The sequence below is a fragment of the Salvelinus sp. IW2-2015 genome, linkage group LG9 (genome assembly GCF_002910315.2).
Source record: "Salvelinus sp. IW2-2015 linkage group LG9, ASM291031v2, whole genome shotgun sequence".
NCBI classification, from domain to species: domain Eukaryota; kingdom Metazoa; phylum Chordata; class Actinopteri; order Salmoniformes; family Salmonidae; genus Salvelinus; species Salvelinus sp. IW2-2015.
In genome coordinates, this window is record NC_036849.1 from 1 (window position 1) to 18,071 (window position 18,071).

General features: G+C 41.2%; 1 protein-coding gene across 3 annotated transcripts in view; it reads left to right on the plus strand.

Moving 5' to 3' along the window:
- The first annotated feature begins 3,272 nt into the window (after positions 1 to 3,272).
- Positions 3,273 to 18,071, plus strand: part of wdhd1 (WD repeat and HMG-box DNA binding protein 1) — a 42,882-nt gene continuing 28,083 nt past the window's right edge. For 2 of the 3 annotated variants that reach the window (XM_023993886.2, XM_023993888.2), the window contains exons 1-8: positions 3,273 to 3,363; positions 3,989 to 4,072; positions 4,691 to 4,802; positions 10,080 to 10,231; positions 11,585 to 11,696; positions 11,855 to 11,905; positions 13,714 to 13,809; positions 14,231 to 14,323. In XM_023993886.2, coding sequence (XP_023849654.1) covers positions 3,996 to 4,072; positions 4,691 to 4,802; positions 10,080 to 10,231; positions 11,585 to 11,696; positions 11,855 to 11,905; positions 13,714 to 13,809; positions 14,231 to 14,323 — 693 coding nt within the window. In that variant the 5' untranslated portion in view covers positions 3,273 to 3,363; positions 3,989 to 3,995. The remainder of the gene's footprint in view (positions 3,364 to 3,988; positions 4,073 to 4,690; positions 4,803 to 10,079; positions 10,232 to 11,584; positions 11,697 to 11,854; positions 11,906 to 13,713; positions 13,810 to 14,230; positions 14,324 to 18,071) is intronic. The other variant, XM_023993887.2, reaches the window with a different exon arrangement.

Sequence of the window (18,071 nt, forward strand, 5' to 3'; positions counted from 1 at the left end):
TTCTTTGTATTATCTTTTACCATATCTAATGTGTTATATTCTCCTACATTCATTTCACATTTCCACAAACTTCAAAGTGTTTCCTTTCAAATGGTATTAAGAATATGCATATCCTTGCTTCACGTCCTGACCTACGGGCAGTTAGATTTGGGTATGTCATTTTAGGCAAAGAAACTAACAAAAAAAGTGGCAGATCCATTTACCAATAGGTGCCCTTCTTTGCGAGGCATTGGAAAACCTCCCTGGTCTTTGTGGTTGAATCTGTGTGTGAAATTTGCTACTCGACTGATAATTTCATGTGTAGGGTACAGAGATAATGTCCAATAATGTTTGTACCATGTTTTGTGCTGCTATCATGTTGTGTTGCTACCATGTTGTTGTCATGTTGTGTTGCTAACATGCTGTGTTGTCATGTGTTGCTGCCTTGCTATGTTGTTGTCTTAGGTCTCTCTTTATGTAGTGTTGTGTTGTCTCTCTTGTCATGATGTGTGTTTTGTCCTATATTTATATGTACATTATATTTACATTTTTAATCCCAGCCCCCGTCCCCGCAGGAGGTCTTTTGCCTTTTGGTAGGCTGTCATTGTAAATAAGAATTTGTCCTTAACTGACTTGCCTAGTTAAACAAAGGTTTAAAAGAATATATAATAATTAGGTACTCATTAAAAAATTATGTTAAACACTATTATTGCACAAAGAATCCATGCAACTTATTATGTGACTTTTTACTCCCAAACTTATTTAAGCTTACCATAACAAAAGGGTTGAATACTTATTGACTCAAGACATTTGAGCTTTTTATTTAAAAAAAAACATAATTCCACTTCGACATTATGGGGTATTGTGTGTAGATCAGTGGCACAAAATCTCAAGATAACCCATTTCAAATTCAGGCTGTAACACAACAAAATGTGGAAAAAGTCAAGGGGTATGAATACTTTCTGAAAGGCACTGTAAAATGAATAGTGTTTCATGTTAGCACTTTCTAGAGAGGCCAGATACCTCATTATTCTGATATATTGAATTATGGTCTTCTTAATATTCCTCAAAATGCTCAAATTCTCAACCACCCAAACAACCTTTAATAACATTCATTCCAATTTCCCTACATGGATACTATAGGCTACTTCCAAATACAACCAATAAATGCTCCATTGTCATACCTCTTTTCTGTGACATTATTTTCCATGCAGAACAGATGGTCAAGAAATATATAATATCTTATTTTCGACTGACTATCTTTGTTTTCTATCGCACCAACAAAGCAAATATCCTTGTTCTAGTAGAAAAGCACTGTTCACATTACACTTAACCATGCCCTTACCGCTGCTCTGTAAAATAACTTAATAGTATGGTAATATTTGCCTTTCAAATGTGGGAAAACAATTCAAAGTGCTCTCTGCAAAGAGCACCTTTGAATGTTATTGCTTTCCAAAGAGTGGGAGAGATAAGAAATAGAGGGCACTTTCTTCCTCTCTATGCAAGACTAATTCAGATTTTGAAGTCATTTGTTCATTTACAAGTCATTTATTTTACACACCCTTAATTATTGCCATTTGGCGTTTAGATTGATCCTCACCACCTTCTCAAAACGCATTGGAGAAGAAAGTGCGAGGGGAGGGACCCAATATGGTTGAAAAAGAGGTAAGGAGATAGGATGCGAGAAATCATGGAAAGACACATTGAAATTCAGTCAAGGCAAGCGTCCCTACTCTCCTCCCTTATCCATAAGCACAATTCCCATCATGGATTTAACAATGGTGGAAGCTCCCCCCGGCAATGATAACACCAATCCATGCTTTTAAACCTGAGAATTTTCCTTCCTCTTCAGCATCTGAGTTAGGAAGAACGCCTGTATATTTGTAGTGACTGGGTGTATTGGTACACCATCTAAAGTGTAATTAATAACTTCACCATGCTCAAAGGGATATTCAGTGTCTTCTTTTTAAAATGTTTTAACCATCTACCAATAGAAAATCATGGAAAAACATTTAAATTCAGTCATGGGCAGCGTCCCTATTCTCCGCCCTTATCCATAAGCACAATTCCCATCATGGATTTAACAATGGCAAAAGCTCCCCCCCCGGCAATGATAACACCAATCTATTGCTTTTAAACCTGTGAGGGGAGGGTGCAAGTGCACACTTTGGGTGAAGTGTGGAGAATCGTGACGCAGACAATGTGTCTAGATGATGAGGAAAATAAATACGGTTTCTCAATGGACAGAGGCAGGAGCCATACTTTTATTGATCTGCCCATACCACAGAAATTAAATATGAATGTGTCTCAGATTATCCAGTTATCATTGCAGTCAGACCCCATCCAGAGCTTAACATTGTAACACTGTATAAGGTATCTTATTATATACAGAATTCATTAAATCACAGACGATTCTGTGATGGGATTGTATGTCTTTGGTTTAGGCTCATTTGCAGTAATCAGTCAACATGGGCACACACACAAGCAAGCACACACGTTGCACAGGTTACACACCCACAGACACCCACCCACACACATACTCACACACACACACACACAAGCACACACACACAGGCTTTATTGGAGACTATTGGATTTCATTGCAGTAATATTTAGACACAGCTGTCTGCAGCAGCCTATTTCCTGTTGTGCTTATGAAATTACTCCAGCGAGACACCTCTCAGCCAATAGAAAGTATACCAAGATCAGATCATCTGGGCCACATGGGTTTGGAAAGAGAGGACAGGTACTCACCAGTGGAGGCTGCTGAGGGGAGGATGGCTCATAATAATGTCTGGAACTGCGCCAATTGAATGGCATCAAACCATGGGGTTGATGTATTTGATACCGTTCCCCCTATTCCGCTCCAGCCATTACCACGAGCCAGTCCTCCCCAATTAAGGTGCTGTGGTCCTGTGGTACTCACATATTGTTGTTTGATACACATTTTATTTCGTTGCCCAGTCTCTTGTGTATACAATACTTTTTTGTATCATTTTAACTCTTAACAATGATGTGAATAAACATACAACTCTTTGAAAATTAATGCAAGGAGCTTAGCCTATACTGGAAGTTAGATTGAGAGGTTGAATTAGTTTTGAGCAGAATGAAATTATGGATTTGATTGAAATTCATTTATAATTTATATTTGAAAACATACAGAGCTGCATATCTACTGTATAGCTAGCTACCGCCTGCCTACATGACGAAGTTAGGTAGATGGATTTTTGCTGGCGCTCATCTTTTTTGGGCACATGGGAGGAGCAAAGGAGGAGTCGAGGGAGTGGTGAGGCTTGACGTCGCTGGCGGGAATCCTGAAGCTCTTTTGGTTCCTTGTTTTCAACAGCGCGGGAGTTTCTGCCATCACATAAAGAGGATTCTACAGTAAGTTTGGTTTTATGATTCCTGTTTCACAAATCTCCTGCAACATGATATATTCAAAGAGAAGATTTCAAACGTTTTGAAGGATTACGTGATTTTGTAATGTGTTTTTAGCCCGTTTGTTATTTTGAACTGTTATTCTGCCCCATTTAGCTAACGCTAGCTAGTTACGTGGTTCAAACGTCTTCGTACATATTACACAATAGAATACATTTTCAAAGAAAGTGAATTGCACAAAAAAATAGACTGGCTGCAAAAGTAGTTAACTAACTAGATAACTTGACTAAGTCATAGATAGTGAAATGCAATGTTCGTTATTAAATAAGATGAACGATACTGTAGCTGTGTTATTGATCCTCAAGGGGAAATTAGGTAGGTAGGTAGGTAACTAGTTAATAGAAGTGAGTCAAACGGGCACCAAGGCAGCCAATAGCCTTAGCTACACGACAGTGGACAGTAGACAACAATAAAATAAACAGCGCATCAATACTGTTTAGTGAAGTGGCACTCGAGGAGAAGAATTCAGTATGTTAGCTAGTTCATGTGTATGTACAACATAAATGGGAACATGTCATGCCACTTCCACATTTGCATCACCTCTCATTCTCTGATAATCCTATCATTTCAGTAGAGCAATGCCCTGTGAAAGAAAGCCAATGCGCTACGGCCACTCGGAGGGACACACTGATGTTTGCTTCGATGACACTGGAAAGTAAGTTTAACTGAACCAGCCTTGACAGCTGGAACATATTCACTACCAGCGTAACCTCCCGCTCATAAAGTGGCAGCTGAACATGTCTCATCTGATATTTAGGTTAAAATAATATATCACATTACTTCTTACTTCTACATTTTTTTGTTTTAAAAACATTAAGCATGGTCATCAGGCCCAAAAATATTTTGTCTGGTAAAGAAATCTGAGTGGCTGGTAGATTTTTCCATCTACTTGAACCTACCACAGTGTCTGGTTGACCAAAAAGTAAACGTTAGGCCCTGGTCATTAAATAGGCATAAAACAAATGTAATATACACAACTGAAATATTTGTTTAAAGTAATGTGAATTGATTATGATTAATAAGTGATAAGCACTAATGGCAGTCACTACCATCATGGGACTTTTATTTATTGTTTTATGCTGTGTTAGAGCGTTCAACCCATCATGCATAGTGCATTTAATGTTTAAAAATAATAATAATCAAAAGCATAATTTTTTTATAATCGAACTGACCTCAAAAAGCGCTAATCTCTCAGCACTAATAAATATTGTCCAGGTAGTAATATAAGTATAGAGGCAGTCGCTGATATTATTCTTGCCTGACATTCTCTCAGGTATATAGTCACTTGTGGAAGTGATGGGGATGTGAGAATATGGGAGAGTCTGGATGATGACGATCCCAAGTCCATCAACGTGGGGGAGAAGGCCTATTCTTTAGCCTTGAAGGTGAGTCTCATACCAGTCTGCCATTGTTACAAATGTGTTGCATAGCAAATATGCAATAAGCCTACTCAATGTGGTTGCCAATGAGGTACTCCTGAGACATGGCTGTAGACTCTTAGATCCCATAGGAGTCTACAGCCATATCGCAGGTCTACCAATGTGGTTAATGTCAATTCTATAGAAGAAAAAGAAACGCACACCTATTAAGGCGAGGTGCTGGCTAGCGGAGTAGAAAACTTGAAGAAAAAAAGAGAGCCGCACACTCTAGGAGCTCAGATGCAAAAATGTAATTACCAACGTTTCGACAGCCAAGCTGTCTTCATCAGGGTATAAGCACAAACACTGCAGGATGACTCGTTTTTATAGTGTCAAAAGACACACAGGTGTCTGTAATCATGGCCAAGTGTGGCCTAATATCATTGGTTAATTCTCAGATATTAAAATGGCATACAAACAACAGCGTACAAAAAAGAAATGGATAGCATACGATCATAGATTAATTTTAGACTACACAAGCTTACAAACAATTACAATGGCAAAGTCACAATAATCACAAGAATGGCTTCAGATCAAAGTCTACGTTGAGACTGAAGGGAGCAAGGGTCTTTAAATTAAAGATCCAGGCAGCCTCTCGTTTTAACAATAAATTATCAAGGTCACCCCCTCTCCTAGGGAGGGTTCTATACACTGATCTTTACAGGAAACCTACTGATTGTAACAGTTTGTTGAGGGCTGACAGTTGTCACCCACTTCCCTTGAAAAATAGTTTGCTCTACAGCCAATTCTGTCGAATCAAAAGAATTTGCAAAAAACAATCAGATTTCGACAGAAATATGGCTGAGACGCAAAGAAAATTCAAGGAGAGAGGGTACACAATGTCCCCTCACTGTCCCTGCTGTTCCATGAGATGTTTAATCTGTTTTTTTTTAAAGATAATTTTGCTGTTTGCTTGAGTAATTTGAGATGGGAGTTCCATGCAATCATGGCTAGGGCTGTGGCAGTCATGAAATTTTGTCAGCAAGTGATTGTGAAGCAAATAACTGCCGGTCTCACGGTAATTGACGGTAATTAACATGAACATTAGCACGTTTAGCATCTCCTGGCTTCCATGCATAGGCTACAAGCCACTGATGCAGACCTTTGAACATCTACATTTTAAAAAGTCAAATAAATCCATTTAATATAGCCTACACCATCACAATAAATCCATCATTTATTTTAGACGGGTCTAAAGAAACATGATATGAAGTAAATTTAGTCCATTTCAGAGGAACAGAAAAGCATACTCTGCATTGTCCTTATGTAGGCCCTGATATGGCTATGCCATATGGCTGTGGGCTACACTAGTTCATTTAGCAGAAAAGATTTGCTCAGAATTCTGTGGCATAATTTTTTCTTTTTTCTCCCAATTTCAATTACGATCTTGTCTCATCGCTGCAACACCCCAAGAAGCTCGGGAGAGGGGAAGGTCGAGTCATGCGTCGTCCGAAACATGACCCGCCAAACCGCGCACCTTAATTCCCGCTTAACCTGGAAGCCAGCTGCACCAATGTGTCGGAGGAAACACCGTTCAACTGATGACCAGAGTCAGCCTGCAGGCGCCCGGCACGCCACAAGGAGTCACTAGAGCGTGATGAGCCAAGTAAAGCCTCCCCGGCCAAACCCTCCCCTAACCCGGACGACACTGGGCCAATTGTGCGCCGCCCTATGGGACTCCTGGTCACGGCCGGTTGTGACACAGCCTGGGATCAAACCCAGGTCTGTAGTGATGCCTCAAGCACTGCGATGCTTGAGGTGCTGCAACACTCGGGAGGCCCTGCTGAATTGTTAAAAAAAATATTTTATAGTATGAAGAATACAATTGAACACAGCTTCATAAATATTCTGTTTTGACCGTTTAACAAAGATACTGGTCCTCCTATATTCTTAATTTAGAGTTATTTATGCAATGTGATACAAACGTTGGGCTATATGTTTAGATTTTTTTATACATTCTAAGGCTGCATGATGGGACTCTAATGATTTTTTAAAAAGCCTCAAGCTGCACACACTTCATCACTCTCTCATTCACAATTTGACAAGCACTTGATAATATTCTCACCAGGCCTCAAATTTCCATGCGGCATCCCCCTTGTGTGGTCGTAATGCCCCCTAAAAAATCCATGCCTTTTGCGGCCAAAGTGGCCGTTGTGCCCTAGGGCTGAATATAATAATTATAATTGCCGTGCTCCGAAGCACATCTCACTCACTCTCAGATGTAGCCGATGCCCGTCACATGATCGGGTCCTTCTCACAGGCATTTCAGTTAAGAAGTAGGCTACAAGTGAATGAAGAGAGACACATCGGGATGCAACTGTGTGCATCCCTCTAATCGAATTCCGAGGCGCATATTAAAGATGTCAGAACTGTCCACATGTAGCCTACTTTTCGTCAGCCAACAAGATGAATAGGCCTAATGAACAGTAAAAACACTAGCCTATGTCAATGTACTATCCGCCATAGTACAAAAGTTGACCAATTCTATTGATGATGCAACAGAACAGAATGTTTAGCTTAATGTTGATAAACTAAACTGAGCAAAAAAATAAACGTCCTCTCACTGTCAACTGCGTTTATTTTCAGCAAACTTAACATGTGTAAATATTTGTATGAACATAACAAGATTCAACAGCTGAGACATAAACTGAACAAGTTCCACAGACATGTGACTAACAGAAATTGAATAATGTGTCCCTGAACAAAGGGGGGAGGTCAAAATCAAAAGTAACAGTATCTGGTGTGGCCACCAGCTGCATTAAGTACTGCAGTGCATCTCCTCCTCATGGACTGCACCAGATTTTCCAGTTCTTGCTGTGAGATGTTACCCCACTCTTTGACCAAGGCACCTGCAAGCTCCCGGATATTTCTGGGGGGAATGACCCTAGCCCTCACCCTCCGATCCATCAGGTCCCAGACGTGCTCAATGGGATTGAGATCCGGGCTCTTTGCTGGCCATGGCAGAACACATTCCTGTCTTGCAGGAAATCACTCACAGAACGAGCAGTATCGCTGGTGGTATTGTCATGCTGGATGGTCATGTCAGGATGAGCCTGCAGGAAGGGTACCACATGAGGGAGGAGTATGTCTTCCCTGTATCGCACAGTGTTGAGGTTGCCTGCAATGACAACAAGCTCAGTCTGATGATGCTGTGACACACCGCCCCAGACCATGACGGACCCTCCACCTCCAAGTCGATCCAGCTCCAGAGTACAGGCCTCGGTGTAACGCTCATTCCTTCGACGATAAATGCGAATCTGACCATCACCCCTGGTGAGACAAAACCGCGACTCGTCAGTGAAGAGCACCTTTTGCCAGTCCTGTCTGGTCCAGCGACGGTGGGTTTGTGCCCATAGGTGATGTTGTTGCCAGTGATGTCTGGTGAGGACCTGCCTTACAACAGGCCTACAATCCCTCAGTCCAGCCTCTCTCAGCCTATTGCGGACAGTCTGAGCACTGATGGAGGGATTGTGCGTTCCTGGTGTAACTCGGGCAGTTGTTGCCGTCCTGTACCTGTTCCGCAGGTGTGATGTTCGGTTGCACCGATCCTGTGCAGGTGTTGTAACACGTGGTCTACCACTGCAAAGACGATCAGCTGTCCGTCCTGTCTCCCTGTAGCGCTGTCTTAGGCGTTTCACAGTATGGACATCGCAATTTATTGCCCTGGCCACATCTGCAGTCCTCATGCCTCTTTGCAGCATGCCTAATGCATGTTCACGCAGATGAAAGTCCAGCAAACGCCAGGACCGTCTCCTAACGTTGATTCAGCTGCGGGATCGCGGCACCACCAGTACAGAGCTTGCTCAGGAATGGCAGCAGGCAGGTGTGAGTGCATCTGCACGCACAGTGAGGCGAAGACTTTTGGAGGATGTCCTGGTGTCAAGAAGGGCAGCAAAGAAGCCACAATTTTCTCTGATGAATCCCCTTTCTGATTGTTTGGGGCATCTGGAAAAAAGTTTGTCCGGAGAAGACAAGATGAGCTCTACCATCAGTCCTGTGTCATGCCAACAGTAAAGCATCCTGAGACCATTCATGTGTGGGGTTGCTTCACAGCCAAGGGTGGTATGATCTCACTCACAATTTTGCCTAAGAACACAGCCATGAATAAAGAATGGTACCAACACATCCTCTGGGAGCAACTTCTCCCAACCATCAAGGAACGGTTTGGTGACGAACAATGCCTTTTCCAGCATGATGGAGCACCTTGCCATAAGGCAAAAGTGATAACTAAGTGGCTCGGGGAACAAAACATCGATATTTTGGGTCCATGGCCAGGAAACTCCCCAGACCTTAATCTCGTTGAGAACTTGTGGTCAAGCCTCAAGAGGCGGGTGGACAAACAAAAACCCACAAATTCTGACAAACTCCAAGCATTGGTTATGCAAGAATGGGCTTCCATCAGTCAGGATGTGGCCCAGAAGTTAATTGACAGCATGCCAGGGAGGATTGCAGAGGTCTTGAAAAAGAAGGGTCAACACAGCAAATATTGACTCTTTGCATCAACTTCATGTAATTGTCAATAAAAGTCCTTGACAATTATGAAATGCTTGTAATTATACTTCAGTATTACATAGTAACATATGACAAAAATATCTAAAGACACTGAAGCAGCAAACTTTGTGAAAATTTATATTTGTGTCATTCTCAAAACTTTTGACCAGAACTGTATTATATGGTGTGTCTTATCTTTTCTCTCCTCTGGCAAACAGGCTACACTCTAGGCAGTGTCTTTTGCTGATGTGTGTGTCTGGTAGTGGTATTCCATCTAGCCTACTTTTTTCAATTTCGGCAGGGTTAAAACCTGCCTGGTGCTCCCAATGTTTAAAAAAAAATATTTACCCCTCTAATAATATCGCTAAAATCCTCAATAAGCTTTACAGGAATATGGCTCTGAACGTATACCGCAACACCTTCCCATAGGCATTCCTGTTTTTTCTGTAGATGTTATATCGTTCTATTGCTACTGCTTTATAATCAAAGGAATTATCTAAGTGAGTTTCAGAGATGGCCGGTATATGAATGTTATCTGATGTTAGCAAGTTATTGATTTCATGAACCTTGTTTCTAAGGTTACATACTTAGTCAAGTTGTACATGGAGTATGATAATATTCAAACAGTGCTATGGCTCGATATATCTGCTCCCCGTTACAAATCTAGGTTTATTTGTCATATTCATGGCACTGTACAATGAAATTCTTATATGGTTGTTATCTAATTTTGTCAATTCTTCCCATAATAAATAGAATGGGAAGCTGGTCACAGCAGCCTCCAACAACACAGTACAAATCCACACGTTCCCTGAGGGTGACCCAGATGGCATCCTCACCCGCTTTACCACCAACGCCACCCACGTCACCTACAACAGCAGCGGCTCCAGAGTCGCTGCCGGATCCAGGTACTGTAGACGGACACCCATAGAAATAGAATGACTAGAATATAATGTCATTTCTGTGTTACCACGCCGATGTACAGAGCTCAGAGCAAATTGCTAGAAGCTGAATAAATGATATTCTGCATGTCATTATCCTCCTTTACAATCAGTTCGGCAGTGCAGATATCTACATTTATTTCCTTGTCATAAAAATGTGTTTCTGGTTTGATGGTTATACTAATGATCCCAATATAGTTATTGTGCCAGACCATAGATTAGATTAACAATCAAGCTTTTTGGGGGATTTGGAAGGACATTGGACTTCTAGTGGGATAATTCCGGTTTAAGAATCAATGGGCAGGGTTTTGAATATAGGATCTTTACACTGTAGAATGACTGCTTGAACACAGCGTGCGTGGATGACTTTTGACCAAATAGACACGAAACAGCTTTCAATTCCTTTCTGATTAGTCTAGACTGTAAGTCAATAGCAGTTTGCTGTACGCATTGATTCTCTAAACAGGTGTATCACAGAAATAAAGACTCTGACCATATCTCTGGATTGATTAGGCCATTTTCACGTGGCTAATATCCGTTTGAATATTGACTTGATCAACACAGGCATCTGAGGCCTGTTGAGGGTTACAGATGTAGGATCTTAATTTGAGCCAGCTTGCTACAGCAGGAAAAGTTGAATTATTATGTGGAATATCGTTAATGGACATTTTTGTAGGGGATGATCAATTAAGTCTGACATTTTAAAGTGGAAATGATATACTTTGGAAGTGTTTTTAAGCCTTGAGTACATTACAAGTTTGCATTTCCTGCTGTGTAATAGGGTGATCAAATTAAACTATGGCATCTGTATGACATCCACCACTGATTTGAGGAAATTAGTTTCTTGCGTCTATTTCCTTCTGCAGATCTAACTGATCTAGATATGTAATACTGTATGTGTGTGATACAAAGTAAAAGTTGGAAGCAGAGCACTTACTACTCAATTGATTGTTTGCATGATTTATTCATTCATTCCTTAATTCATGCCTTCAATCATTTTATTTCCACACTCATTCACTCACTCCCCAGAGATGAGGTTTTTCCTGACCAATCAAGAATTCTTGCTTTAATGAAATTATCCATTCATATATCATTAAACCCTAGACCAAACAATGATTTCCTTGATTACCTTTGTTCTGATCACGTGTGTGTGTGTGTGTGTGTGTGTGTGTGTGTGTGTGTGTGTGTGTGTGTGTTGTGTTGTGTGTGTGTGTGTGTGTGTGTGTTGTGTGTTGTGTGTGTGTGTGTGTGTGTGTGTGTGTGTGTGTGTGTGTGTGTGTGTGTGTGTGTTGTGTGTGTGTGTGTGTGTTCCTCCCTCAGTGACTTCATGGTGAAGGTAGTGGAGATGTCCGACAGCAGTCAGCAGAAGACCCTGCGGGGACACGTTGCCCCCGTCCTCAGTGTCACCTTTGACCCCAAGGATGAGTTCCTGGTAGGTGGAATCCTCTACAACGTTACCCTTACCACCACTAATTTTACAGATTTTGACATGATACTAATTAGCTAGATACTGTTATTGTGCATTAGGAATAGACTAGAATGCTTTATTCTTACAAGAAAAAAGTAGTTGTCAAACCTTTCTCGTCTCAGGCCTCTGCTAGCTGTGATGGAACTGTAGCTGTGTGGAAGATTGAGGAGCAGGTAACAAGCCATCACCCCACCTCATATTCTACTCTTTTGTTTAGCTCATTGTCATTGAAATCCTTGGGTGGGCCGCCTAAGGGTTTTTTCCGGATGCCTACATCCAAACAGTGTAAACAATATATGTATACAGTACCAATCAAAAGTTTGGACACACCTACTCATTCAAGGGTTTTATTTATTTGTACTATTTTCTACATTGTAGAATAATAGTGAAGACATCAACACTATGGAATAACACACATGGAATCATGTAGTAGCTAAAATAGTTAAACAAATAAAAATATATATTTTATATTTGAGATTCTTCAAAGTAGCCACCCTTTGCATTGATGACAGCTTTGCACAGTCTTGGCATTCTCTCAACCAGCTTCACCTAGAATGCTTTTCCAACAGTCTTGAATGAGTTCCCACATATACTGATCCCTTGTTGGCTGCTTTTCCTTCACTCTGCAGTCCAACTCATCCCAAACCATCTCAATTGGGGAGGTAGGGTCATCTGATGCAGCACTCCATCACTCTCCTTCTTTGTCAAATAGCCCTTACACAGCCTGGAGGTGTGTTGGGTCATTGTCTTGTTGAAAAACAAATGTTAGTCCTACTCAGCGCAAACCAGATGTGATGGTGTATCTCTGCAGAATGCTGTGGTAGCCATGCTGGTTAAGTCTGCCTTGAATTCTAAATAAATCACGGACAGTGTCACCAGCAAAGCACCATCACACACCATGCTTCACATGCGGCGATCATCCGTTCATCTACTCTGCGTCTCACAAAGACACAGCTGTTAAAACCAAAAGTTTCACATTTGAACTCATCAGACCAAATGACAGATTTCCACTGATCTAATGTCCATTGCTCGTGTTTCTTGGCCCAAGCAAGTCTTTTCTTCTTATTGGTGTCCTTTAGTAGTGGTTTCTTTGCAGCAATTGGACCATGAAGGCCTGATTTCACGCAGTCTCCTCTGAACAGTTGATGTTGAGATGTGTCTGTTACTTGAACTCTGTGAAGCATTTATTTGGGCTGCAGTTTCTCAGGCTGGTAGCTCTAATGAACTTATCCTCTGCAGCAGAGGTAACTCTGGGTCTTCCTTTCCTGTGGCGGTCCTCATGAGAGCTAGTTTCATCATAGAGCTTGATGGTTTTTGCAACTGCACTTGAAGAAACTTTCAAAGTCTTAAAGTAATGGACTGTCGTTTCTCTTTGCTTATTTGAGCTGTTCTTCCCATAATATGTACTTGGTCTTTTACCAAATAGAGCTATCTTCTGTATACCACCCCTACCTTGTCACAACATAACTTGTTGGCTCAAACACATTAAGAATGAAAGAAATTCCACAAATGAACTTTTAACAAGGCAAACCTGTTAATTGAAATGCATTCCAGGTGACTACCTCATGAAGCTGGTTGAGAGAATGCTAAGAGTTGGCAAAGCTGTCATCAAGGCAAAGGGTGGCTACTGTGAAGCATCTCAACTATAAAATATATTGTTTCTGCTCTTGCTCTATCGACTGCCATTTGAAAGTAGATTTAAAAATTATATCTGGGTCGTTTAACACTAAAGCGTTTTGCAACGTTAAATGAAAATGTGTCTTTCTTATTGAACAAGTCCAGGTAGTCCCTCCCCAGTTTCAGTCAGTTTTCTTGCCTAATGAACATGGCCGTGTTATTGCATTAGAGCAGGGTTTCCCAAACTCGGTCCTGGGGCTCCTTCTGGGTGCACGTTTTGGTTTTTGCCGTAGAAAACTCGGTCCGCGTTTGGGAAACCCTGCGTTAAGAGTGATCTGAGAAACTCTGCTTTGGATTCATTCAGACTCAGGTGACCAGCTGGCCGCTGCTGCAGAAGTCCAATGATGTCATCAATGCCAAGTCCCTGTGCCGACTGGCCTGGCAGCCCAAGGCCGCTAAGGTACTAACTCACTTACCTCTACTTTCAGGTTATAGACTGTTAAAAAGAAATATGCTATTGCAACCTCTTTGTTTTTCTCTATACTGCATTTGTTTTAGGCATAAGGGCAATGAAATGTACTGATATGTATGTATAGTTGCATATTTTTCCTAGCTTGGGTCTCAGGAAAACACAGAATTTCTAATTTGGGTCCCAGGCCGAAAAAGTTTAAGAACCCCTGCTTTAAGTTGACCTATAGTTTTTACCTGTTCAGTACCTCTTTCATGTATTCAGTACCTCTTCTATGCACCATTATTATTTATTCAGGTTAGTCTCATCGAGATAGGATATATTTTTCAAGACAGATCCTAATCCACTTGGTGACACTTAATCCATTATGTCAGAGCGCCCAGTGGTTTCCATAGTGTGTGTGTGTGTCTAGCTCCTGGCCGTTCCCGTGGAGACAACGGTGCAGCTGTACCAGAGAGACTCCTGGGCCCACGTGGGCACACTCTCCGATGACCTTGGCACACAGGTGAGGTCAATGGGTAAAGTGGACACCTGGGGGGCATGTTCAGTAAGGTTACAAAAGGGTTTGAAACGGAAAACAAAAGTAAGCGTTCTTCATGGATGGCCTACTCTGTTTCACAATGTTTTCTCCTCTACCTATTAAACACCACCATGCACAGCTCCACTGTAAGCCTGGGCGATATGGGCAAAAAATCACATCCAGATTGTATTTATAGGCGATTCACAATATATCTAGATTTTGAAAACATATTTTTTTCTCAAAATAAGCTATGTTGTACAATTTTTAAGGTCAAATAAATTTAATTTCCAAATGGACAGCAATGATCTAATGAATTCAGGGCTTGTGAAATGATATGCTTTTTTGCAATCTGTCGATGAGTACGGTTACGTGCACACAATGCGGTTATTGTGGATAGAATAGATTAATATATTCGTTTGATCAAAACGTTTACATGCTTTGTAAGAATGACTATTTCCCCTATATTCCTAATTACATGGACACATCTGAAATCATGCTATCTGATGGCACTCTGATAAATGCAGAAAATCACCAATCAAAATAAATGTTCTACCGTGATATTTTTGGGAAGCATATTTGAGTTTGGTCATATAAAGTTGATGTAAAACTTACTTCTAAGACTCATGCATTCAGTTGTTCCTAACTCACTTCACTCGGGCTATAGAGGGAGTTTAGCTCGGCTGGTGCTAGCATATGTGCAGACCAAATACACAGCTGGAATGACGATTTGGGTGTTTACATGTGCTAATAATTTGAAAGATTACTCAGAAAACCAGGTGTTTTAATTTGTGTGTGCTAGATTCGATTTGAAAAAACGAGACCCAACTATTCTCCTGCTCCTGCTGGCTTTTGCAGATGCTGCCACTACTCCTGAAGTTGCCGGTAATAGGCTACACGAGGAGTCGGCAACTTTTCTCATGTGGAATGCCAATTTATCTTACCATTTCTACGTACCAATCTGCATGCCAGTTATGGTTTTCATATGCAAATGTTAGTGAAACAGTTTCATGTCTTCATATCTCAAAATCATTGTCATGTGGTTAATCAAAATCCTATCCAAATCTAAATTTAAATTTAAAAAGCCTAAAAGGGAACTTCTATTGCCATTGCCAACTATGTAAAAATAGCCTACATAAAGCCAACAAATAAAAACATTGCAGTATGCAGGTAGAAAATATAAAAATAAATATCCTATAAATCACATTGGCTACACATGGCTGCAACGAACTTGAAACATTGTACAAACTATTTAACTTGGGTCTGGACCAAAGCTTGTGCTAGCCAACTTCCAACATTGTATAAAATATTCTAGGCTCTCAGTTTCCTTAGCCAGTGAGCTCGGGACAGACCCAGTTGTAGGCTATTTGCGCAAGGGATGAGAAGCAGTGCTTGACTTGGGAACGAGCTCACCGGAGCTGAGTTCCGCCACCTCAAATGTTCTGCTGCTTGAGCTCCTGTTCTTCTTATAGAATATTAGCTAAAAAGTATTGTGGAGCTCCTGGACCTAAATATAAACAGTAGCAGCACCCAAAATGGGTACCGGAGCCTATTTCAGTCCAAGTCAAGCACTGATAAGAAGTAATCAGGTAGGCCTATTTCATTACGTTTCAATTGGATCAGAGCATGACATCTTTCCCTTTCACGCAGACTGGTTATCGAAATGGAGAGAGCTGGAAAGATTTGATCAAATACATTGAGGAAGTATTGTAATTCTCAATGGATGTAAAACAGACTTTGTTTGCTTTCTGTTTGAGGGGAAGAAAACATTACTTTGAGGAGCTCCACAGGTCATTAATGGTGGTGCGTTAAGCCAATCAGAAATACTATCAGATCCCCAAATGGGCACATTTATATGCCTACATTTGTGTGCAGGCCAGGTAGCCAATAGGACTACTTCTATGCGTGTCCTTACTCAACATTGCCAGGAGCGCTCCAAACAAAAGACAGATGACTAAATTGACAAAACTCGTAAATGGAATGGTTGTGCACTCTGCAAACAATGTGTCCTGTCTGACATTGAGGGGAGACTGGAATAAAAATATTGAATGCGTTCAAATAAATTACTGTAACCAAAGTGACAAACAGACTAGAAATTATAGGAATTACTGGTGATATATGTAATGGGGAATTGATATACACTAACAATCAAACGCAAACAATTCACACAATTGTTATGAAACAATGAATGTGCATTCTGGAGAGGGAAGTGCATTGTGCATCTGGGCACTTGGTCAATCCGACGTCTACATTGGCCATGCAGTATTTATGGTGATACAGCTTCTGCAGAAGTCAGGGCATTCATACTTCTTGCGCTTCACGGAGCAGTGCAGAGCTGTTGTCAAGGAAGTGAGTTTCTGTTTTAAACAGCATGTACAACCCACACCTACATTCAACAAATCATGTCAATACGGAGCTATACAGAGCCTTCTGCATTGTTACAAAATTTGGGAGGCGCATGGCGTTGCGGTACGGAGCTCGATTTGGCCTCTGGAGGGTCTGCGATTGCGTCACACCCTCCATATGGAGCCTTCTACCACATTTTCCAATCAAGCATGAATTGGCTTTTAGTCTAGCCCTCCGCAATGGATTAGTTCACTGAGATGGTCGCAAATATATACTCTGTGTGTGTACGTACAGTACCAGTCAAAAGTTTGGATACACCTACTCATTCAAGGGTTTTTCATTATTTTGACTATTTTCTACATTGTAGAATAATAGTGAAGACATCAAAACGATGAAATAACACATATGGAAACATGCAGTAACCAAAAAAGTGTTTAAAAAATCCTATTATATTTTAATATTTGAGATTCTTCGAAGTAGCCAACCTTTGCCTGATGACAGCTTTACACAGTCTTGGCATTCTCTCAACCAGTTTCATGAGGTAGTCACTTGGAATGCTTTACCAACAGTCTTGAAGGAGTTTCCACATATGCTGAGCACTTGTTGGCTGCTTTTCCAAACCATCTCAATTGGGTTGAGGTCGGGTGATTGTGGAGGCCAGGTCATCTGATGCAGCACTCATCACTCCTTCTTGGTCAAATAGCCCTTACACAGCCTGTGTTTTGCGTCATTGTCCTGTTGAAAAACAAATTATTCTCCCACTAAGCGCAAACCAGATGGGATGGCATATTGTTGTAGAATCACTGACAGTGTCACCAGCAAAGCACCATCGCACCTCCATGCTTCACGTTGGGGAAACACACATTCGGAGATCACCCGTTCACCTTCTCTACGTCTCACAAAGACACGGCGGTTGGAACCAATAATCTTCCATTTGGACTCATTAGACCAAAATACCAATTTCCACCGGTCTAATGTCCATTGCTCATGTTTCTTGGCCCAAGCAAGTCTTTTCTTCTTATTGGTGTCCTTTAGTAGTGGTTTCTTTGCAGCAATTGGACCATGAAGGCCTGATTTCACGCAGTCTCCTCTGAACAGTTGCTGTTGAGATGTGTCTGTTACTTGAACTCTGTTAAGCATTTATTTGGGCTGCTAGCTATGCTGAACTTGAACAACTGTTATCCACAGTTAGCATATCTCGTAGTTGTCAATCAAATGTATTTGACATCGATCAAATGGGTGGGCAGGCAAGTTCCCATTCAGTTGCAGTGTCTGAGGCTGGTAGCTCTAATGAACTTATCCTCTGCAGCAGAGGTAACTCTGGGTCTTCCTTTCCTGTGGCGGTCCTCATGTCTTGAAGTAATGATTTACTTACGTTTCTCTTTGCTTA